Consider the following 24,014-nt stretch of genomic DNA (forward strand, 5'->3'; position numbering starts at 1 on the left):
TCATTGGCACAGAATGGTGTGTTCAGATATGATTAATGATGTGGTTTGAACTGCCAGTACCGGAAAATGGTGAGCTTTGTTGTCGATGCTGCTGTTTTCCTACATTCTTATGCATGGTCAGCCCAAAGTGTTCTTGGGGATTAACTATACCATGAACATACATTTGTGCTGATCTCTGCTTGGCGTCAGCCAGGGCTCAGGCTTCAAGCTTTGAGAATGTGGCTGAAGACCTGCTAAGGCAGGATCAAGTTTGAGCCTATGTACAGCTGGCTTGTGTTTCCGTGCACCTTCTTCCTGTTACTGGGAGCACTAGGGAGGTGTGAAGCCAGCTCATGTGCAGCATGACCAGAACCAGAATAAGTTTAATTAACCTGGCTGAACCCACTCTGACTCTTTCACAGCTTCTTGGCTGTCCAGCAGCTCTGAAACAGGAAAAAGACCATCTTTAAGCTCCTTGTTTACATATGAAAATGAGAAGTGTATTTCAGGGGTTTGTTAGGTAATGAAAACAGGCTAATGGTGAAACTTTGAAGAGGATATTTAGAATTAAACTGTTCAGGAACCCTTAAGAATAGGAGCCACAAACTGGCATAACAAGAAAGATTAATTCCATACAGGCAAGATGCCCTTTTTAGAGCATCACTTTCTATTTTTAGCTTAACTCAGTCCATTTGCAGTAGTCAGGCTGATGCCAAATAAGCTGGTGTTCTTTGTGATCGATGGTGGCTGCATATCCAGTCTTTGTCCCTGTTCTCTGCAGACAATCTCTTGCACATTACAGAATAGGATTTATTAACTGTGTAGGGTCATGTGGCTGAAGTAATATCATTACATAAAAGCCTGCTGTAGTAGATGAATATCAGATGGAGATAAATGAAGCTTGGATGATTTCTAGTTATAATATTCCAAGGACCAGATTTGGCATTTTTAAACTTCACTTCGGTCATTTCCTCTTAGTCAGAAACTCGGAGGTCTGTAGCTTGATCTGTTAGGGAACTAGTCTGTACAAGAAAGTATGTAGTATTTAGAAGTGGTGAAAGTGGTTCCATATCCTTGACAGTTTATAAGCGATGATGGTTTATTTGCAAATATTTAGAGGTTAAGTGCTTGCAAAATTGTGATATTGTGAATGATAAAAAGACCTACTCAGCTGTAAGAATTGCTTACAATAGGAAGAGCATGGTTTATTACCACATAAAATTGTGTATAAGCACTTAAATCATAGATTGGCACCACATGTCCTCATGCTCAGTTTGCCAGATCTTGCATGCTTGTCATATTCAATTAAGAAAACCTGTACATGTGCATGTGATGGTAGTTTTTCGTAACATCTTTTCATCCAGTGGCATCTAGATACGAAAATATGTTTATTAAAATGTTGCCTCTATTATCACTACACTAGCGCATTTGCTTATTCAGTTTTCTCACTGGAAGTTCAGTATCTTCCATTAGCAGCCTACTTAGCAGAAGTAAATGCTCTGTTTTAAGCTGCCTCTCATAATATGATACAGTTTGTATCATGGAATGCAAGTCTTGATAACCTTTTTTTTCTTTGAGGTTTCTGAAACAGAAAAGGCAGAAAACAGTGGTTTTCAGCATGTGGGAGGGATGATGGCTGTCCCATGAAAATTTGAGCTAGGGTGAGGACAGAAAGGTGGGAAACTTTCCTCTTAATGTGACCAAAGTACCAGATGCCAGGTTTCATGTATGAGAGTATGACATAACCACTCCTTTTCTCCTCTGTACTAGTACTCCCCCAAAACCCCAATGCAAGCTTTTTAAGTTAAAGTCTTTTGTTGTGTATCTCTATGTTAACCTCCACTAGAACTTCAAACCAGATGTTGTCTTTCACTTGAACCTAAGGTGGTTGCAGCAGAGCTTTCCTGGAACAGGATACAGTGGGAGTTTCAAAATGTATTTCAAAAAGCTAGCAACAATTTTGTGTTGAAACCGACCTTCAGTAAGCAGTTTTGGTTTGCCAAATCAGTGGTTTTAAAGAAAGTCATCAGGAAAATTGCAACCAGCTTCATTACTTTTTTGGCTAATGTTAGTATGAAACATTGTAGTGTCTTTGTCGTGAGGGTGATTGAAATATGACCACTTTGGAGGTCAACAGCATTGTCGAAACCAAGATTTGATCCCACATGCCCATGATTCTCTGACCTGAGCTCCTGCTGGGAGGCATTTGTTCTTGCCAGTGGTTTTGCTGAAATCACATGCTGTTCTGAGTCCTCATGGATGTGGCTGTTTGCTGAAGTGCCATTCAGCGTAGATGAGGGCTATGGAATTGGACTGAAGTCATAAGGTAGAAATAAAAAATATCCTTCCCTCCTGCCACAGTGGCTTTGCAAGTGTGGAGGAGGCCTGCCTTCTACGTATGTAACTCCAGGAGACTTCAGAGGTTGCCCAGGTTTCCCTGAGGTGCTGGAAAAGTCTTGTTGGTGTTGGTGACCTGGAAGGCAAACTCTCTCCCTTACCCTCACTCAGAGTGCAGCTGCAGAACAGCAGTCTTTCTGCTTCTATCTTCAGGGTACCTGTGTAGAAAACCAATAAATTAAAAAAAAATTGAAATAAAAAGGCTTACCTTTTTCAGCCTTGTGATTGTGACATACGGTCCTGAGGGAGATATGAGAGAACTTCCTAAGGATAAAAACATTCCTTGCCCTTTAAGCCTAAGCATCAACAAACTTTGCAGGGGATGGGAGGTGATGCGATTTGTATAATCAGATATCGCACTTGGCATGAATAGGGGAAAAACGCTTATCCAGCTGGCTGTGGGCTTTGGAAAAGATGAATCATAATTTATCACATGAGATTTGTGTAATTTTCCTGCTGATCAAAACATTTCCCCTTCCCCACATGGTTTCCTATGAGTGACAAGGAGGGAAAACGCTCTTAGCCAGCACATTCTGCAGAAAAGACAAATGATTACTTTTGAAAGCTTAATGCTTATTGCTCAACTATTATTTTTCTATCCTGGGTGGTCTGGCATTGTCTAGACATCTTGTGGCATGTCTCTCAAGTTGAACATTTGAAAGGCACTTTGGGATGGAGGGAAAATACATATTTATATGCATTTTTCTCTCTATTCTGTGTCATCTTAAATATAAAATTGTAAGGGAAAAAGAGAATATTAATTCAATTTCCCTTGGTAAAGTGGAAGAAAGCAGCTTCTCTTGTTGGAGCATTTCTTTATTGTTCTTCAGCCTCTACTGTTTTCAAACTGTTTCGCAAATGAACCAGCTTCTGTGTGTTACAAGAACATTGCGTTCCCTGCTGTGGCTACTGGACGCAGGTTGAAGTTTGGGAGCATCAATCCCTGAACTGTTCCCAAGCTCCCAGTCTGCTGGGATTGTTTTTAAGCTTTCCACAGTCTCACAAAACAGCATGTCTTGTTAGACAAGTACTGGCATGACTTCTGTTGCTGTTTGTAGTTGATATTGTGCAATTTATTGGAGTAAATCAGGAGATCTTGTGAAGTGGTGACAGCTGGAGGTCGCTATGTGTTCTGATTTATTACTGCTCTTTGTAAAAGCTGACCTATCAGCTGCTGTTTCTGGTGATACTATGCTTAATTACCACTGTAAATGGTCTAGAACCTGTGTGTAGGCAGCATTTCCTTCTTATGCCATAATACTTGGGAACGTGGGTAGCTGAACTGGGACACACAGGCAAGAGGCTCTGCTAGGATGAGAGGTAGGTGGGTAACTGCGGGCTCTGTCTTGGGAACGTGCTTCTCAGTGGTATGAAATATGAAATCTATCAGTGCTCTGGACACATTGGTCTAAAAAGACTTTTCAGGTTAATATTGTTAAAGTGTTTCACATAACAGTGAATAGAATTGGTTTGCACTTAGTGGCTATTTAAACTACTTTAGGAATATTAAGGTGTAATTGATTGTGCCATACTGTATAATTGTATCATTAGGGATAGGCTTGTGCCTACAGGCTTGCCTAGCCAACTCTAATGAATCTAGAGTTTCTCTTATTGCCATGTTTCTACTGCAAGAAATTGAAAGCAAAACTATTAATTGTCCTGTGTAATTGTGTTTCTCCTGCATTTTGAGGTGTAGTAGATTCACTGAGGTGGTGAAAGTGCTGTTAGATCTGAACTGGAGAATTCTTAGTTCATTTTGGTAACTCTGTGTTCACTTTCTTTTCCCTTTTAGTGTATAATTCAGCTGAGCAGCTCTTTCACCTCAATTTCAGAGGACTCTCATTTTCTTTTCAATTAGACTCCTGGACTGAAACTCCGAAGTACGAGGTCAGCAATCTTTCTTAGTTAATGGATACTCTTTTTGCCTCTGTGGTACTTGCAAAGTAACACCTGCTACATGTCTTGCCTGCAAGCAGAAGAAACCAGTGATTTGGAAGGAATTTAACTCCTCAGTTATGCTCTTATTTTTATGCTCTTATTCTCATGCAGTCATTTTGAAGTTAAAAATTTTATTCCTTTTAGCAGAAGGCATACGCTTAGAGGGTTTCCTTGCATCGTGAACTGGGGCTAGCAATTCTGTTGCTGAAAGGAGTCTGCTAAAAATGAGAATGCTGTCTGTGCAAATACATAAATATTAAGCAATCAACTGGAAGGCTGTTCTTTTATCAGATATTTTTAAATCTCATCAAAGTGATTATGTAACTGATCTAGTGTACAAGTTCATAAAATACATTTTCATCTTAAGTGTCCTTCAGCATGAGTGGTTTTAGAAAGCCAGATGAATGAGCTTTATTTGTAGTGCCTGTTTGCATACTCACCAGATGTTCAAATGAGTTACTTAATAATTGAACATATTGTTGTGTTCTGTGAAATCTTTGGAAATCACTGTCTGTAGTGGAAACATGATGAGGTCTCTGTGATTTCCACCTATGCTAACAAAAATGTATGTATCACTTTTGTGTGGGAATGGAAAGGCTCTCAGTTGTATTGTCTGTTCTTACAAGGTAAAACGAACACATGCTATATGGTATTAAAATAAAAAGGCACATATAAAGAGCCAAAACAAAGTGGGAGAAATCCACCAACATCATGACATGTCTCATGTTACACCCTGGTACTTAAGTAGTTGTGTGTTGATATGTGAGAGAGCAGGGAGTAGGTAACCAAGGGAAGTTATTATTTAGCAGTTGTGGAGGTCAGCTGGTTTTCAGGACCTTTGGAAAGTAAATAGAAACCTAATAAGTCAAACAAAGAATGTCCTGTCAAAGAGTAGTTGCCTTTCCTACAAGAGTTCCCAAGGCATTTGTAAATAAATAGCTGAGCTGCTAAGAAAGACAATTGCTATACCAAAGATCTGGAAAGATCATGAAGTATCTCAAATTGCAGGGTGCCCATAAGGATCGTTATGTCCAACTCTGTGCTTATTGCAGGACTGTCTGAAAACTGAAAGATGTTAAAATAAAACTGCTAGAATCAGTTCTGGTCAGTGCATCTGCATGTCTTGTTTAGTGTATGGCTCAATTATCTGAGAAAATAGGGATAGTTATGAAATGCTAGGTGTGAATAAGCCTTGAGAGGAAAATAGTGTGGTTCTTGGGGATGATACAGTTCTTAAGGAGAAAATACTCTTGCATTCTCAAGTCTTTCATCCAGTTGATTAAATGGGGTTAGTAAAATGTTTGCGCAGAATGAAAGGCAAAATTGTCCACAGGATTATAAATAGGTAGAAAAAGGATAGCTTAGAAAAGAGTAGTATGAAACAGTCCACAGGGAGAACAGCTATTTGTGAAGCCTTTCAGGGAGGAACAGTAGGGAAGATTGAAGAGTGAAATGAAATTTGAAGATGTCAAAATCTTGCAAGTTCAGAGAGGACTGTACAGGGATTCTAAACTTGTTAGCAAAGCAGTGTAACCTCTGCTTATGGAAATGAAAAAGCTCTGTAGAAAACTCTGGGCTGCTCACGTAGGTGGTAAACTGCAGGTGAGAATATGAAAGCCTGCTCACACTGTTAAGAAATGAGGCTCATACAGCTCAGGTGCTTCCATGGCTCTAGAGAAGATTTCTCTGTTGCTAAGACGTAAGTATGTTAAAATATAATCTTAAGCCTGACCATTTTAGAAAGCTGTGTTTGAGTTTTTCATGCTATGGGCAAGTTCAGAAAGAGTATTGAAATCAGGGCATGTCTAGGTTTGCGAAGTAGTGCAGATTCCTTTCTAAACACCAAAGGCAGTGAAAGTCATTGCTCTGGGTTATTTTTCTTTTTCGAAGAACAACATTTTGTGTCTACTTTGTGATGTCCTGCTAAAGTGGACCAGGATAATAGTTTGAATTTTGTGCATCTTGGTTTTGTTCACTGTGTGACAAAAGTTAGTTTATTTTCTGTCCTGTGCCAGTGAAGTATGTTGATGGTCTTGAAGAAGATCCTGTCATCTTCAGAGTTGAAGGAAATAAGTCCTTAATATACTAGAAGAATAAATCTGATTTCCTCAGCACACTTTTGATTTAATGAGAGCACTCAAAATCCCCATCAAAACAGTACACAGAAGAATGGGGTGGTAAGGAGAGCAGAAAATCTATTTAATGAATGAGCCTCTGTTCATCAAATAAAGGCATTTTACAAATCAGCAGAGATGTTAAAAGGCTAAAATTAATGCAGTGGGAGACAAAAGAGAAGTTTTACCTCTAAGCCAGTTTCTGAGAACCTAAATAGAGTGTATCAGTGCAAATACCGTTCTAGCCAGTGAAGAGAACAAGCAAACTTGAATTCAGGATGCGCGCCATGGCTGATTGTCAGACTAGTGCCATCTTTTGGTGGATAATTATAGTGAGCATTCCACCCCAGTGGCAGAATCCAGGAGTGGTGTAATGTGAAGGAACACCATTGAAAAGGGGTTTTGTTGTTGGTTTTCACCCTTCTTCTTTGGCTAGAGACTTATCTGAATTGCTAAGCATACTCTGTATTTATAATGTAATTAATAACTTTGAGCTCAAGTGTCTACTGTGTCACGTAACAAGAATGTTTTTGTATGTCCACAGCCTAACTTTGCCCATGGTCTGGCCTCTCTGCAAATTCCACATGGTGCGACTGTGAAACGCATGTACATCTACAGTGGAAACAGTCTGCAGGATACCAAGTAGGTACAGCTGGTTGTGCCATTTTGATCAGTTAGAATACGCTTTTTCTTCCTCATTTATTTAGGATTTTGCAAATGTTAAATGCAGTCATGCACTCTTTTTAGTTCAGTTTTGGACTTCCATTAATTTGGCAGTGTGCAGAATGCTTTTAGATACTAACCTTTTTCAAATTTCCATAAACATTGTCTTCAGATGTTATAATCAAACGTTGATTTATGTTGCTATAAAATCATCTTGGCTCTGCTGTCATAGGTAATTCATTGACCTGAGAATGAATTCATTAAGTAAAGGAGGAAATTAGTGAATCTAGTACTAGGTGTGCTTAGGCTATTCTTACTCTAGGTTGTGTTTGCATGCTAATGGCCTCTCCCTAGACAAATCAAACTTTGTGTAGGCAGTCAGTAATTTTGTAGTGTGTTGGCATTATTTATGTCGTGGCAGGGTCCTACCAAGGGTCTTAAACTCTCTTGCTATACAGAAATAATGAAATGTGTATTTTCAGTCTTAAGGCACATGCATAATCTGCCATAGATTAAATATCTTTGCAGTTACCTGACTGAACTTACTGCTCTGAGGAAACTGATCTTCATGCCTTATTACTAATGGAATAGTTATATATTAATATGGTTAATGCTTTCTATTGTGTTGTGTTCTGTTGTCAATAAGTTTTGCTCTTTCTAAAAATGTTGCTCTTGGGGTTCCTTACTCAATAGAAAGGACTTCTGTAAATTCTTCCTTTCAGTTTATAAATACTCAGACTGATAAGGTAGTAGCTTTTGCAGAGACAGCTGTGTTTTAATGCCAGGAATAGATTAACACATGCTTGGGCTGTTCAGAAGGGAGGGAACCTTATTTCTGCAGATGTTGTCTCCTAGTTAGAAATAAATGCACATTGGGAAAATAATGTTGTCTCTGCCTGTCTGTGGCATGGTGGGTCCAGCAACAGCACTAATTGTCACATGGGGCTCAGGTGTATATGTGTGCATGAGAGCTCAAAACCTGACTTTTCTCTCGAGTCATTCACACAGAGGAGAAATTCACATAAGTGAAACTTGTAGGGCATATGCAAACTAATATATAAAAAAGAATCCCTTCTACTGAAAATACCTTACTTGGAGCTGTTACTGATTTCTCAAATATTGTTTTAATTGAATTAAGGTGTAACTTTCCCAGTAAAGTAGCACAATTATGTGTAGTGTACCTGCACAAACTGGTTGCATGTTCTGGGCTATGAAGTACCTCCCTAAGAACATCACAGAGAAGGCTCTTCGGCTCTATTTGAGTGATATGCCTAGTTCAAGGAGTAGGTATCCTTAAAAGCTGTGTAACTTCCATTTTCCCAAGGAGAAATCTGAGATGACACATCCTCATAGGAGGCCTAGATGCAGTTTCTTCAGTTCCCAGAATCTTTGAAACCTGCTGTTTGTTTCATTGCCAGTAAAGGTCCTGCATGTGAGTGGCAACTTGTTCCCCTTCCTTTTTCCCCAGACTTTCTGATCCTTGTGTTTGATATAACTTTCAGTCTTCAGCCTGAGCTAAATGCAGCTTTGTCAAAATTAATGTGCTCTGTTCCAGTGAACTAATACCAGCTTGTTAGTATGAAATTTGAAGATTAAGCAAATCCTTTGCACATTTTATATGATTGCTTTCAGGGCTCCCTTGATGCCTCTCAGCTGTTTCCTTGGTAATGTGTATGCTGAGAACGTTGATGTTCTGAGAGATGGAACTGGGCCCTCAGGTTTACGGCTTCGCCTCCTCACTGCAGGTATTGGTTACACTCAGAACATGGAATTGGTTGCTTTTCTCAGGAAAAGAGGGCTAAACATGTATAAATTATTTGTGATGATTTTACAAGCGATTTCAAAATGTTCTTTGTACCTTATTTTGATATATTGAAACAAAACATTTTGAGCTAGTGAAACAAAACTCCTGTGGAGGTGAATCTGCCTGCTGCTATGTTTCCCTGGCCCTGGAGAAATCACAGAGGACTGTAGCCCTATCCGCAATAGTTCCAAGTCCTTGGAGTCTTTTTGCAGAAAAGGAATTTTTCTCCAGGTGTATGTGTAGAATAAAACAGATGCAATCACATTACTGAAAATTACATGAGAAATCGATACACCTTAGGTACATGTGCATTTTCTGACATTCCAGTGAATTGTATGATGTTGTTATTTTTGTGATTAATTCTGGAAGGCTTTTAAAAATGCCAATAAGAGACTGCATCAATGCTGCAGCCCTAGACTGCACATTCAATTCTGTTTTCATTTGTTGCGAGAGACAGCAGTGGAAGTGACAGAAGCTGATGAGTGCCTTCTCCCTGTGTGTGCTTTCAGAGGTGGGGGGTGCTCAGAAATAAGGGAAAGATATAATGACCTCAAGGGAGTCATCATGTTAATTTACCAGAGCTTGAGACTTGACAATGTTTTTAAGAAAAAAATGAGATGTCTTTACTAATTTTTATTAGCAGGCTCAGCTTTTGACCTGTTCTGGCTATAGCTGTATGTATATTGAGGAAACACTTGGGATATTTTTGCAATGTGCAAAAGTTGAAAAGGAGAAGATTTAATGTAAAGAATAAAAATTATGAATTACGAGGGAGCAGATGCTTTCAAGATACTTTGCTTCTGTCTTTACAGAGGAAGATAATGGAAGGCTGCCTAGGACAGGGAGCATATATCCTCAAGTACTAGGGGAGGAGTTAGCTATAACATCATATTATAAATGATTTTGAGAAATTGGACATTTCTAAGGTAGAGTGTCAAGTTCAGTTAATATATATGGAACTCAAAGGAAATGTCAATAAAACAACTACTAAAATATATCACTAATGTTCAGACTAAATCTTGCAGAGGGGTAGTATGGACACGTCTTTCTGAAGTTGAAGAAATTCCTTTGTAAAATGTTATATGCCTGTTCAAGCACAAGTTTCTCTGCAAGTATATTTTTATCATCTCTTCCAAAAGAAATCAAAGATTACTTAATTGGATTTTTCTGATTTATTTTATTGGATAACTAGCTACATAAATAGTGTGAAAAGCTAAGTGTGTATTTAGACCCCATCCTATATTTTGCAGTAACTGCTGCATACCTGTACATGTATTATCATAAATGTAAGATGCTGCATTCTTGAAAGCAAATGGGTTTACAAACTGTAAGATGCTTCCATTTCTGGTAAGATAATTCAGGAGTTCGTCTATGTAATGGCTACTCAGTAAGATCCCTTTTCAACATTGTTTGCATAGGAACATACTTGCAATTGATTCAATAAGCTGTGGAAATCCTGAGTAAAGGATGTATGTTTTCCAATACAGTTAATATGGATGAGGAATTTCACTTCATAGGTTTTACTTTTTTAGCTGGAGATGGATCTCTAGCTGCTGAAGTAGAGTATTTTAGGGATAGAAAGAATTCCTGGAACTTACTGCTAATAACCAGCTGATCAAATTGAGCTGGGCTAGGAGAAAGGGTAATGTTCATGTGAATGGCAAGGAAGGGAAGATAGCACTGCTAAAGCTGGAGCTTAAGATCGGAATCTGTCCAGCAGTCAAGACATCGTTTTGATAAGAAATGTTTAACCTGATGAAAAATGAAGGGTTAAATGTAGCTTGGCACTGTTTCTGAAGAATGCAGCTGTTTGGCTTGTGAATAGAGGGAAGCTGACCTTTTGGTATTGACTTGCTGCTGATTTTCTGATCAGGAAGGATGAATTTTGAGTTGTTTTCCATTCCTCAGGCTGTGGCCCAGGTGTTTTAGCCGATGCAAAAATGCGGGTATTTGAGCGTTGTGTGTACTTCGGTGATTCATGCCAGGACGTGCTGAGCACCCTGGGGTCTCCCCACAAAGTCTTCTACAAGTCTGAAGATAAGGTAGGGGGAGTCATTCAGGTGCAGGACTTTGTCTCTGTTCAGCCATGTCTCAGGTTAATTGCAGGGCCTGCGTTTTGCAAGGCCAGTGAAATTAAACTGCCATGCAGTACAAATGAGTGCTTCAGTTGACGTGTGATAGAAAAGGATGAGCAGTTATATAACTTGTTTATTTAAAAGCTTTCAAATGCTAATTTAATGCAAATTGTTTAAATTAAAAACCAAACCAACCAAAAAACAAACCCCAACCAAACCTCTCCCCCCAGACAAAAACCCAAAAAAAAAAAATTGGAGCACTTTTTAATCCATCCAAACCTTAGCAAGTATGTACTCTTTAATTTTTTAATTATGTTTTATGTAACAACTTCAGCATATAATTTGATCCATTCCTAATGTGTTTATACATTATATATATAAGTTGAATAACTCTTTTACTTCAGATAAAGAGAAAAGCTCGTGTCATTGTGCCACCTCAAACAGCACATGACGTCTCATGAAACACAATATCTTACATATTAGAACAGGGGCTTCAAATGAGATTGTGGAGTTTAGTTTGACTGTAGGGATGTTGTTAATGTTGTTAATAGCTTTGTAAGAGCTATTAAATACATATGAGCGATATTAAATACATCTGAAAAACGTGTTTCTTGCAGATGAAAATCCATTCACCCTCGCCCCATAAGCAGGTCCCATCAAAGTGCAATGACTACTTCTTCAATTATTTCACACTTGGACTGGTGAGTGGGAAACTTCCCTATACACATTCATATAAAGTTTTGATTTAGTTACATGGCAATATTTTCAGAAGGCTAAAAGGCTGTGGGAAATGAGAGACTTCAGTCTCTTGATTGCTGTCTTAGAAATCACTGTATTGCTTTTTCTCTAGCACTTGCAGATTCAAACAGTAACATTTTCTTATCTCCACCAGTGGATGGAAGTCTCTTTGTTTGCCTTTTTCATTCTCAGGTTTTCTCCCTCTGCCATGGCCTAATGCATAGATACATTAGTTGTTTCTGAAACACTTGCCTCTGTCCCACGGAACTGAGAATAGGTAGCCCAGAGCACCCATGTGGAAGTCAGCCAAGCTGTGGATGCAGTTCAGCCTTCATGTCCTTAGGTTTTGCTTTAGTCCATGTTAACCTGAATAATATGCAGAACAAGACCTCCCTAGGAAATTTACCAACATTAGCAAATGAAACTGCAGTTGTAATTGAGTGCTGGAGGAGGTGTATATTTATTTGAATTTACCAATAGTCTTGTTTTCAACTACAACTTTTCATAGTACATTCAGTTCCAATAAGATAGATACATACCACTGCATACAGGTACTTTGGTAACTAATCTCGGGTTTGTTTGGGAAAAGCCACCCTCCTCTTTCCAGATTGTTTCATGTATGTTTGTTTATTCTTCAACAGGATATTCTCTTTGATGCAAACACTCACAAAGTGAAGAAATTTGTCCTGCATACAAATTATCCTGGTCATTACAACTTTAACATGTGAGTGTAAAGAATTGATATTTTAAAGAGTATTTTTGAAACACCCAAAAAAGAAATTTTATGTCCCCTTTATAGAATTGCAGTATTTTTTCCCAAGTGTCTTTGGTGTATCTGGTAACTGTTGGAGGTTCCAGCCATCATTAGCACTTTTTATTTTATTTTAGATTTTATTTTTACTTTTAAATGCCTTTATATTCTCAAATCTGTCTCAAAGCAGTAAATGAGGTAAGGTAGTTCTTGGTTCAGGTGTAACATACAAGCTCTCTTGCTAGAGGCAAACTTTGAATGAGGGAAAGTGTCCATTTATTGGTAGGTAAGCTGCTGTTTTTTTCCTGACATTATTTCAGTTAGTCATTTTAAAAAAATTAAATTTCTCTCATGCTTCAGAACATATTTTCAATACTCTTTAAATGTAAACTCTTCAGAAGAGGAATACGAGTTAAAAAATAAATTATTGTCTCTCTGATTTAAGCAGTTAGTGACAGAAATATGTAGTACTGTTTCTAAGCTGAGTATTTTTCTGTTCTGTCTAAAAGCAGAGTAATTTGTGCTGAAGAAACTTTTGTATCCTTTAGAAAATTGTTAGGATGTTGCCAGGCTGGTGCCTTTTTTTGATATAAAAAGTAGAAATGAGAATTTTTAGCATTGAAACTCTTTCATTTTATTCTTCATGTGATTTTTGTGCGTTAAACTGGTTAAGAGCTCCAAGTCTGTGCTATGCAGTTTATGTTGGGTTTTCTGGTTTCTAATAGCTTGACAATTTGCACTTTCTAGTTACCATCGCTGTGAATTCAAGATTCCACTAGTCATTAAGCGAGGTGAGTAGTTCATCTGTCATCCTGCTTTAGGGGGCATGTGCCACAACATGCTCAAAGTGGAGGTATGATCAGTTTTCATTTCTAATGCATCCATCATTATCAGAGGATGCTAACAGTGCAAGTCATCGAGATGGAGGAGAAATTTCAGGGTTAGAACCATAGAATAGAATCAGAATAGTTAGGGTTGGAAAGGACCTTAAGATCACCAACTTCCAACCCCCCTGCCATGGGCAGGGACACCTCACACTAGACGATGTCGCCCAAGGCTTTGTCCAACCTGGCCTTGAACACAGCCAGGGATGGAGCATTCACAACCTCCCTGGGCAACCCATTCCAGTACCTCACCACCCTCACAGTTAAGAATTTCTTCCTTATATCCAATCTAAACCTCCCATGTTTAAATTTGAACCCATTATCCCTTGTCCTGTAATTGCAGTCCCTAATGAATAGTCTCTCTCCAGCATCCCTGTAGGCCCCCTTCAGATACTGGAAGGCTGCTATGAGGTCTCCACGCAGCCTTCTCTTCTCCAGGCTGAACAGCCCCAACTTTCTCAGCCTGTATTCATATGGGAGGTGCTCCAGTCCCGTGATCATCCTTGTGGCCCTCCTCTGGACTTCTTCCAACCATTCAATTTCCTTTTTAAGTTGAGGACACCAGAATTGTTAGGTTTATGTTTAAGTGAAAAGATACTTCAGGTTAGCATTTCTCTGATTTTACTTACAGCACCTTGTTTACTTACTTGGATTATCTGACTATTTAGTTGCAACATGACTAACTTTCTGTAATTCTGCCACTCTGCTAAAATCATTTACCTTGTACTTGGAGGCTCAGAATCTGCAAGGCAGCGTTAATCTGTGCTGTCCAATCCATAGGTGAACTTTCTAATGCTGAGCTTGCTCTTTAAAGGCTTATTCATGATAGCAAATATAAACTGGTTTAGCTGGGAATGAGAACAAACATCCAGAATATGCTGGCTCTGTGTGCTATAGACAAAGTATGTGTTCAGTTGAAAATCTCTACTTGAAAAAATGCATATAACAGTAGTGTTGATTCCACAAGATACTAAGGTGTGTACAGCTGTCTGCATGTAAGTGATCTGAACAAAGCATGAGGAACCTTGTTTGAAGATTGTAGTGATCAAGGTAGAATTCTTTCCTTGTAAGAATTAGCAGGTGTACTGGGAAAGTGAGTATTTTCATTATCTGGGGAATACTGGATGCTGGGTAGGTTTTGGCCAGGGATGGTCTTCTCATTCTGACTGGTATTCACTGAAAGCACTTCCCTGTGTAAAGTGCAATTTTCCTGTGGCTGTCAATAGCAATTTGAGCATGTAGGGGAAAGGAACCTGCAAAAACTATGTCTCTATATACAAGCTTATGTGTAAGTTCATTCGTACTTCAGCCAAGAGAATAAACATGAAAGTTCTGGCTTTTTACATAATTTTCCCGTAGGTTATTGTGTAGCACTTCAAGGGCATTCATTTCTACCTTTTTTTTTAATTCACTTCAACTAATACCATGAATCTCTTCTGAAAGTGTCTGGTTTGAGGTTGGGTTTTGTTTTTTTTTTTTTTTATTTTTTAATATACCTTTCTGGTCTCAACCTTCATGTTCAGGACATGTAACAGGTTATAAACAGAAGAACCCGTTTTATTCCTTGTGGTGGGAGTGCCTGATGCAGCTTTATTAACTCCCTGCTGTGTAGTTTAACAAGAGTTTTTGAAAGAATAGTGTTTTCACTGATTCCAGGCCTGCCAACACCTGAGTCCTCAGCTGTCAGTTTTAGCTAGCTTCCATTCCAAATGCAGTGGGGTGTTTGGTCTTAGATAAATGGCTGTGCTAGGTATGTTAACTTGGTACAAAGAGATGTAGTTTTCAATCCCAAGCATTCCTTTCTAATTTTTTGTACTGTATTTCTCTGCACCATGACAGGCTAGGGAGGGAATGGGTTGAGAGGAGCCCTGAGGAGAAGGACCTTGGGATGTTGGATGATAAGCTCCCCATGACCCAGCTTCAGTGTGCACTTGAGCCCAGAATCCCCCTGCATGCTGGGCTGCACCCCCAGAGCGTGAGCAGTGGGTCAAGGGAGGGGAATCTCCCCCTCTGCTCCTCTCTGGGGAGACCCCCCCTTGCAGTCCTGCATTCAGCTCTAGGGCAACAATGCAAGAGGGACATGGAGCTTTTGGAACAAATCCAGAAGATGCCATGGAGATGCTGCGAGGGCTGGAGAACATCTCCTATGCAACAGGCTGAGAAAGCTGGGCTTGTCCAGCCTGGAGAAGAGAAGGCTCCAGGGAGACCCTAGATCAGCTTCCAGTTCCTAAAAAGGCTACAAGAAACCTGGAGAGGGGCTTTGGATGAGGGCCTGTAGGGACAGGATAAGGGGGAATGGCTTTAACCTGACAGAGGGGAGAATGAGATGAGATTTTAGGAAGAAGTTGTTCCCTGTGAGGGTGCTGAGGCCCTGGCACAGGTTGCCCAAAGAAGCTGTGGCTGCTCCATCCCTGGCAGTGTTCAAGCCCAACTTGGATGGGGTTTGGAGCAACCTGGTCTAGTGGAAGGTGTCCCTGCCTGTGGCAGGGGGTTGGAACTGGATGGGCTTTAAGGTCCCTTCCAACCCAAACCATTCTATGACATTTTCTTTTAAGATGGCATTCTTATATATAAAATTACAGCTTAAACATATAAAGTGTTAGAACTTGGAGCTTGCTTATAAATAGGCAGTTTGTATAATCACCTTAACCAGCATTTAATCAGTGTTGTTGACAGTTGTGGTTGCTAGTAAATGCTGGTTAATTTCAGCATATGAACTGATCTGATGCTTGTATGTCTTCTGCTATCTGAACTGATCTCCCAAAATAAAGGATTATACATGAGACTGGTTGAACACAAACTATAGAGTTTTTTTTTGTTTTTCTATCGTAGACAGTGCTGATTCACAGACAGAAGTATGTACAACATACAGCAAGGTAAGTTTGTGCAGGACTGCTTTCCTTCTTAAACTATGTACATGATCTATGCTGAATTTAAAAGGCACTTTGAAGAAATAGTAACAGTTTATCATGTTTTAAAATAGAAAAGTTGAAGGCCAAAAGTTAATGTATGTTTTGTAGTTTAAACATTTTGTTAAGGATTGAAGGCATTTGTAATAGCATACTTAAGGTAAACTGAAACAACTGCATTGTTGGATGTTTTGCATTGTAAGCTACCTGTAGGTAGAAATAAAACAGTAAAATAAATCATATGGGAAAGCAGTAGCAGTGCTGGCTAAATGTTGACTGGAAAAGATATTTCTAAACAGAATTTTTACAGAGCTTTTCTATTTAATGTAGTTCTTGAAGGCATGTATTATTTAACAAGATAGCCCAGTGCCCTTCCACTTTTTTCTGAAGGGTGCCAATAATGGGATATTTCTCAGGCAGCAGCAGGCATTACAGAAATGTCACTGCAGGTGTGACACCTCCTCATGACAGTGGAATCCTTGAAGGCTGTTCAGCTTTACCACCTAAATTAACATCCCCACTTGGCAGTTGCTGCTGCATCTTGGAGAGCTGTGTCAAACAGAAGAACTTCTCAAAAACTGTGTTAGGCAGAGTCTCTACAGTTAACATTCAGCCAGGGTCAGTGCTGCTTTCCTGGCTCCTGGGGAACCAAATTGAAGGCTTTCCTTAAGGAATGTTGAGCCCCATACTGGGAAGAAAAAATTGGAGTCAGCAACCTGGAAGCTGCCATTCTTTGCTTTGCAATTTGAGTTACTTACACCCTTTAGTGCTTTGGCTTACTTCGGTCTTGTGTGTGGAACTGCAGCTTTTTATTAAGTCTGATTAGAGTCGTGAAAACTGCAGCCTTCCTCATCTTTTCCAAATTTGTCACTTTAATCAAGGGAAGACGTTCAGAAGATGTAGCAGTCAATCCTATTTTTCCCTCTGCAAAAGTATGTAAGAGGATATTTTCTTGAAGGTTCCCACAGCTGCTTTGTTCTCTGAGGTGTACCTGAAATGCTACAGAACTTTACAGCTACATTTTACCTGTAAGACACATAGATTTTTTTTTAATTAATAATTCCAATTTAAAGCTGTTTTGAGACAAAAACAAGAATAAACCCTGAGAGGATTTCCTAGCCCTACATAGTAGTGGATAATTTCCACTACCTGAGTATGGCTTCAGTCACAAAATACATGTGTAAATAAAACCTCTGTGTTATTTGGCAAATGAGCATGCTGTGGACAAACATGTGTGACGCTTTTCCTGAACCAAAAGAGTTCATGTGCCTCATTTTAACACAAAGTCTTTCATGTATTTACAGTGGGACAGTATTCAGGATCTTCTGGGGCACCCTGTAGAGAAGCCAGTGGTACTTCACAGGTAAAGATCTCTATTTTGCTTGGCAGGGGTTGAGCTGATAACAGGGGGCGAGTTTAGGCAGAAGAAGAATGTTTATTGCACTAGTTATTTTGTGCTGATTTGCTGTTTAAAGTTTCTGTTTTTTTGGCTGCTAACAAGAATAGATAGCTATTCTCATTCGAAATAGTGACATGCAGAATGAAAACATTTCCAACATTCCTTGAACTGTAAAATCCAAAGAGCTAAGGAGCATATAAAGTAGTCTCTCTCTTCTTGTGTAATAAATAGGGTGGGTTTTTTTTACACTACTCACATGTGTTTCAACAACGTGACATCCTGCAACAGTGTGTAGTATATATGAGATCGGTCTGTCTGAAGAAGCTTTGCTTTTATGAACATACAGGGCTGTTCTACAGTTATTTTGGCCTGACTGAAGATGGAATAGTCCTTACATTTCCTGTTTCTACAGAGATTGAGCTGGGTCTTTGGCTAAATAGGTGTTATCTGTTTGTAGTTACTTTTCTGTGATATGAAACTATGATTTATCTCAGGACAAGTGTAAGTCATGGGTACTGTGAAAATACTGCAGCAATTTCAGATACACAAGGTATTTTCAAAAGGCTTTCATATGATTTTGAGGTTTGGGGTTTATTTCCCCCTTTTTTTCCCTTAAATCATTGTTCCCTTTGTTCTCCTTTATTCCTGTTTTATCCAGTGAGATCATTAAAGCAGAAGCCTCATGAAGTACAGCTGAGATGAAATAGTGATTACCTAGAGCCTTTCTATTTTTCATCTGTGATGTAGAAAGTAGTTCAGCCAGTTTGCTTTACTGAGCACATCTCAGATGTCTGAGACATGCTATCTGAGGAACTGGCCAGTTATAAAAAAGGCCAAAAGATAAGTATTTCCTATGGGGCTTTTTTGGCTATAACTCTAAATCCATTGCAGTCAGTGGGAGTCTGCCATTGTCATGTGTGTGTGTGTGTGTGTGTTTGTCAAAAAGTATCAGAAATAACGGAAGGATAAGTGCTGTATTAATCATGAAAAATACTGTTTAATAAAAATTGGGTTGTTCTATTTCAGCATCTTACAGGGTAATTTAACATGATAAAACCAGTGGATTAGTAGACAACATATAGGGAATACATATGGTAAAGGCTACGGCAAAGTAGATTTAAGAGCGGCAAAGGACAAAAGTAACTTATAGTAAGTTACATGGTGCTTCTCTCTTCCTATGGACCTGTTTATTTTCAGGGTTCTTCCTCTTCAAGTTAAATGAAAGAGAGTTTTCCTGTAGAGGTCGTTAGTAACTTGTTGATTACTTTTGGCTCTGTGATGTGAAGCAGAGGTATCCACTGTCTCACTTGGGAATCTAGCAGTGGTGTTTCATAATGTGGATTTATTTTCTTTCTATAAAAGCTGTGATAAAGATGCCATAATTTATGTTGTATCACTGAGTGGTTATTCATCCCTAAAGAGTTTGTGATCCTCATACATCCATCTTTATATTTTTTCCCCCCTCTTTTCTGTTCAGGTCATCATCTCCGAACAACACTAATCCATTTGGGTCAACTTTTTGCTTTGGACTGCAACGAATGATCTTTGAGGTTAGGAGAAAAACTTTCATATTTGCTTAAGCAAGTGTTCTGGGTTCAGCAGTAGCAGTCATTTTCCTACTTCTTAGTAGCTGGTGCAGTGCTGTGTTTTTGACTTTCAGCCTGGCAACAGCACTGATAACACCAATGTTTTTAGTTGTTGCTAAGTAATGTTTAGTCTAACCAAGGACTTCCTGAGTCTCATGCTCTGCTAGGGAGGAGGGGAAACTGGAAGGAAGCAGGGACAGGACACCTGACCCAAACTAGCCAAAGGGGTATTCCATACCACAGCACGTCATGCCCAGTGTATAAACTGGGGGCAGTTACCCGGAAAGGCTAGATTGCTGCTCGGGTTGGGCTGGGTGTCAGTCAGCGGGTGGCAAGCAGTTGTATTTTCTTCCCTTGTTATTTCCCTTATCATTATTATTATTGGTGGCAGCAGTAGTGGTTTTGTGTTATACCTTAGTTACTGGACTGTTCTTACCTCAACCCATGGGAGTTACATTCTTTCAATTCTCCTCCCCATCCCTCCAGGAGCAGGGGGAGGAAGAAGGTGGGGGAGTGAGCAAGCGGCTGTGTGGTTCTGAGTTACAGGCTGGGCTTAAATCACGACAGCAAGAGAAAATGAGGGGTTCACTGTGCTTATGATTGGCTTTTTATTTTCCATTTCAATAAAAGCCAGTGCTGGAGCATGGCTATTTTTTTAGAACTTACTGTCAGAGACAGGCAACTTCCCAGTCTCTTCTCTGAAGCTGTATATTTACATGTTAAAAGCTGGAACTTCAAGTCTGTCACTAGAACTCATACTAGCAGAGGCATATGCTCTACTCTCAGTAGGTGGAGCATGCTGGTGTTTAGATGTGACGTGGAAATCTAGAGACCGTATGTAGGAACTAGCCAAGAGCTTATTGCTTTCTTTTGTTGTTGGAAGTTCTTCTTTTTTCAGGCAGATCAGTTCCATATTCACCATTTTCACTCTTAGAGTTCCTGTTTGGTGTACAATTCTTTTAATTTCCCTTTTTCACTGCTGTCCTTTTGCAGGTGATGCAGAATAATCACATAGCTTCTGTTACTCTCTATGGCCCAACAAGGCCCAGCAGCCAGTTGAGAACATCGGACCTTCCCCAGTGAGCATCCCCTGCAAAGTCAGCTAATCTCAATGCTACGAAATTAGTACAGCGTGCCTTGATTTGCTGCCACTTATAATATGGAAAGCACGTTATGATTTAGTTTTTTTTTCAATAAGCCTTTCCACCTAGGAACGGTGTGGAGGGGAAATTCTCTCAACCCTTCATCATGAGGCATGGAACTGTTGATGAAGGAAAGCAGCTTAGGTGCCTGTGCCGTCATTTATTCCTCTCTGTTGCCCTCATCCTATGCAGCACAGACCTGAAGAGACTGTCCCCACTTCTCAGCTGGCAGAAGGGGGAAATGGAAGAGGGGCACGTAATGACTGCAAGAGTTAGAAGCACAAACTTTCTGAGCCTTGGAGCATCTCGAAGCAGGTATTGATTTTAGTCTGTTTGTGTTACTGTATTGATGTGGTGGTCACATATTAAGAAAACGTATGTGTGTATATATAAACACATCAGTATTTCTGTGGCTTAGGACATTGTACCAAGTGTGACAAGGATGTATATATGTCCATGATTTCAGGCACCACATCTTTGTGTAACTTTAAACCAAGCAAGTAGCATGTGCATAATACTTGGTTGTAACATTTGCACTACATACACTTTAATTACTTGATAAACGTTTTATCTTCACTGAGGAGCATCTGTGTACTGGGAGTGAGTGGGGTGTGATGGTTATTTAATGTATGCTGCGCATAAAGCTTATTTATACAGTGGATCAAATTTATCCACCTTCCTGCACTAATATGTACTTGATATGCTGAAACAATTTTTTTCTGCCATGGCTGGTGTACATTTTTTTGTGGGTTTTTTTTTTCATATGCCGTTTCAAAAACAATAATAAATTCTGGAAGAGGTTATTTCTGTGATTGAATTATGTTTTAGTGAAAAGATTTGATACAATTTTTCATACTAGGGAACTTTAATGAAGGAATGGTGTTGCCTGTTTCAGAATTTTTTATTCCTACTGTTTCCTTAGAGAAAGAACAGATGTATATAATGGTATCTCAGAAGGAAATTCCCAAGCTCTGCTATCACCAGGAAAACCTTTTCTGTAACTTTTGATGTATGACTTTAATTTATGCCAAAGGTTTAGCCAAAGACATCCTTATTGTAGTTTCACAATTTCTGTACATACATGCTAACTGCACACCCCACCCCAGCAGACAGAATATAGGCTCCTTACTATTTGGGGGATGCTGCTTGTGACATTTTATCCCAGGAGGATACTTTAGGTTTCTAGTTCTCTTACCAGTCTTATTTGGGGAAATAGATGGTCTGTCTTTGAAATATTATACCCTTTTTAAAAATGGACACGAGAAATGTATAATTTTATCCCATTTTTAATATTTTGGTGTCGCAACTTGTGATACATAGATGACGATTTTGTGAGTTTTACTATGTGTACAGATTTTGTAAATATGACATTTTTGTAATTTTAACTCCATGTACAGTGTAATCCTGTATAGATTATCAGTGAATGAGAGACAGAAAATTGAATGTTAACTGTAGGAAATGGAATGTTAACTGAAGTTTTGGATCCTGGACCAGTAGCAGGGATAAATGGGTGTGTGTGTGTGAGACATTCTTTGCCATTTAGTCTTCCTGTATTCTGTGATACTCTAAACTGTTTTGCTAAAACAAACAAAAAAAGCCCCATGGAGAATCTAATGGATAAGGAAAAAGTTACTGTTTACCTTTATCCCTAGGTGTCACTCCTGTTGAATCCCTGTTCAATCTGTGCTGTCTCCTGTGGTCATTGCTTGCTAAGAAAATTCTATGCCTCAACCTCTCTTTTGTTTCCTCTCTAATTTAAATTTCATTTTACATAGCCCTTCTGTAAATTAAATGGAATAATAATGAGCATGTACACTGAAAGAAAAATAAAAGAGACTCTCAGTTACTGTTTTTGTGTTAAATACAGTTGCTGGGTGGTTTTGTAATAAAATCATGGATGGTCTTGCTTTTTTGTTATGAATTTGTTCTTTTTATTTTATTGTCTTTGCCATGTCATATTTGAAGTACCTGACTAGTATTCCTCCTTTACAGCCCATACAGTATGTTCTCAAAGAGTATAAAAGCCAGTATAACTTGCAGTCTCTTTCCTAGGTACTTGAAAGTGTATTTTTATTTTATGCCCTGAAATGAAGAAGAAAGGTCTTTAAAGAGTGGTAAATATCACTGTGTCTTCTGTATTAGGTTCAAAAACTGCAATTACTATAGTCATGTCAGCCTTTGGGTTAGCATGAAAATTGATCAAGCTTCCAAGCCTTTGAATGTTTCACAGGAGAATAAAAGGCAGGCCTGCAGTAAAAGGAGCAAACATGAATTCTCACAGTGCTTTCTTATGCCCTAAGGTACTTCAACAGCAGAACACTGAAGTCTGCTTACCCTGCAGCAGCTTAGAGGTTAATGCAGGGCATACAGGATGGGATTCCTGTTTCCATTTGCGTTTCTCCTGCAGTGGCTGTGTAATGCAGGGTGGAACACTTGGCTCTCTCTCCTTTATCATCCTTCAGTTTTGGAATATAAAATGACTTTGCATAGTGCTTGGCTCAGTGTGCTCTGGGAGACTTTGATGATCTCTGAATTGAGATAGTGTGTGTGCTTAGGCTTGTTACTAAAATATGACAGCAATCCTGCTAATAATTTCAGTTAATTTTTAATGAATCCTTTTCTAATAAAGGCTCCAGGTTAGCTGCAGGAGGAGAGAGATTCTTGATGGGATGACTTGAGTTAATGGCCATACAGATGCTATCATTATTCTGCTCTCAAGCACGTTAGGTTGAAATTCTTCAGAAGTATGAGGTCAGGACTGCTGCTAAAGTGTGCACCTGAAGACTTAGGGCAGGATGTCCAAAGGTATCTAACAACTGCAGTGATTCACATCTTCACTTGTAATGCTTTGGCAAGTCAAAGCAACTAAAATGATGTAGGTATAGAAATGTGCTCTCTTAACAGTACAGATAGTTCACTAGGTCAGTCCCTTCATCATGAAAAGTTCCTCTGTAACACAGAAATTAAAAGGCATATTTGTATGTTGGCTGTTGCTGCTGGGCTGAGCACAAAGCATTTGACTTTTGAGAAAGACAGAGCTGAAGAAGGGCCCAGGGAGATAATGTGGAGCAGCTCTTCTTGGTGTCATAACCCTTCCTTTGTGATTGCAGCTGTTCCTAACTTACTTGTCTGAGGTGTTTTGATTTGTTTGCTACTATTTGGATGAAGCCAAGCTGTTCCTGTGCTGATGCATTAGGGGAGCGTGTGTGGAGCCTGAAGGACTTGCTGGCATGAGAAGTCTAGGATTTGTGGGTGGGGGCTTAACAGCAGCTTGGAATCACCAGAATAAAGAGAGGAAGGAGTAGGGAATAGAGGAGCTCTGGGGAAGAAGGTGAGAATGGCAGTATGGCAGGAAGGAGGGACTGGGACAAGGCTGGTGGCACATTTTGATATATGCTTTTTTCCTTAGTGTGGAAATTAAGTTTGTGCGTGTCTGCTTACCTTGATTATTGCCGTATTTTCCGCAGTATATCATTTGTGTACACCAAATAAAACCAATTGTTGTGCTCTTCTTTGGGAGATGAAGCTCGCATTTTGTCCTGTATTCCTTAGGCTTGCATGCAGTCCCTGGGCTCCTGTGAATTTTACAGGCAGTACTACGCAGATCAGTGCTGTGTAACACTAGAACCCTCTGT

The 24,014-nt window shown here is 39.4% G+C and overlaps 1 protein-coding gene across 4 annotated transcripts in view; it reads left to right on the forward strand.

The window, feature by feature from the left end:
- Positions 1–24,014, forward strand: part of PHAF1 (phagophore assembly factor 1) — a 38,360-nt gene that overhangs the window by 14,252 nt on the left and 94 nt on the right. For 2 of the 4 annotated variants that reach the window (XM_005152250.3, XM_031051848.2), the window contains exons 7-17: positions 4,169–4,263; positions 6,973–7,070; positions 8,724–8,836; positions 10,804–10,937; positions 11,588–11,671; positions 12,350–12,432; positions 13,207–13,250; positions 16,176–16,219; positions 17,557–17,615; positions 19,129–19,201; positions 20,231–22,291. In XM_005152250.3, the coding sequence (XP_005152307.1) occupies positions 4,169–4,263; positions 6,973–7,070; positions 8,724–8,836; positions 10,804–10,937; positions 11,588–11,671; positions 12,350–12,432; positions 13,207–13,250; positions 16,176–16,219; positions 17,557–17,615; positions 19,129–19,201; positions 20,231–20,320 (917 nt within the window). In that variant the 3' untranslated portion in view covers positions 20,321–22,291. Of the gene's footprint in view, positions 1–4,168; positions 4,264–6,972; positions 7,071–8,723; positions 8,837–10,803; positions 10,938–11,587; positions 11,672–12,349; positions 12,433–13,206; positions 13,251–16,175; positions 16,220–17,556; positions 17,616–19,128; positions 19,202–20,230; positions 22,297–24,014 lie in introns of those variants that run through there. The other 2 variants (XR_004080983.2, XR_004080984.2) reach the window with 2 other exon arrangements.

This window comes from Melopsittacus undulatus, chromosome Z (genome assembly GCF_012275295.1).
Source record: "Melopsittacus undulatus isolate bMelUnd1 chromosome Z, bMelUnd1.mat.Z, whole genome shotgun sequence".
NCBI lineage: Eukaryota > Metazoa > Chordata > Aves > Psittaciformes > Psittaculidae > Melopsittacus > Melopsittacus undulatus.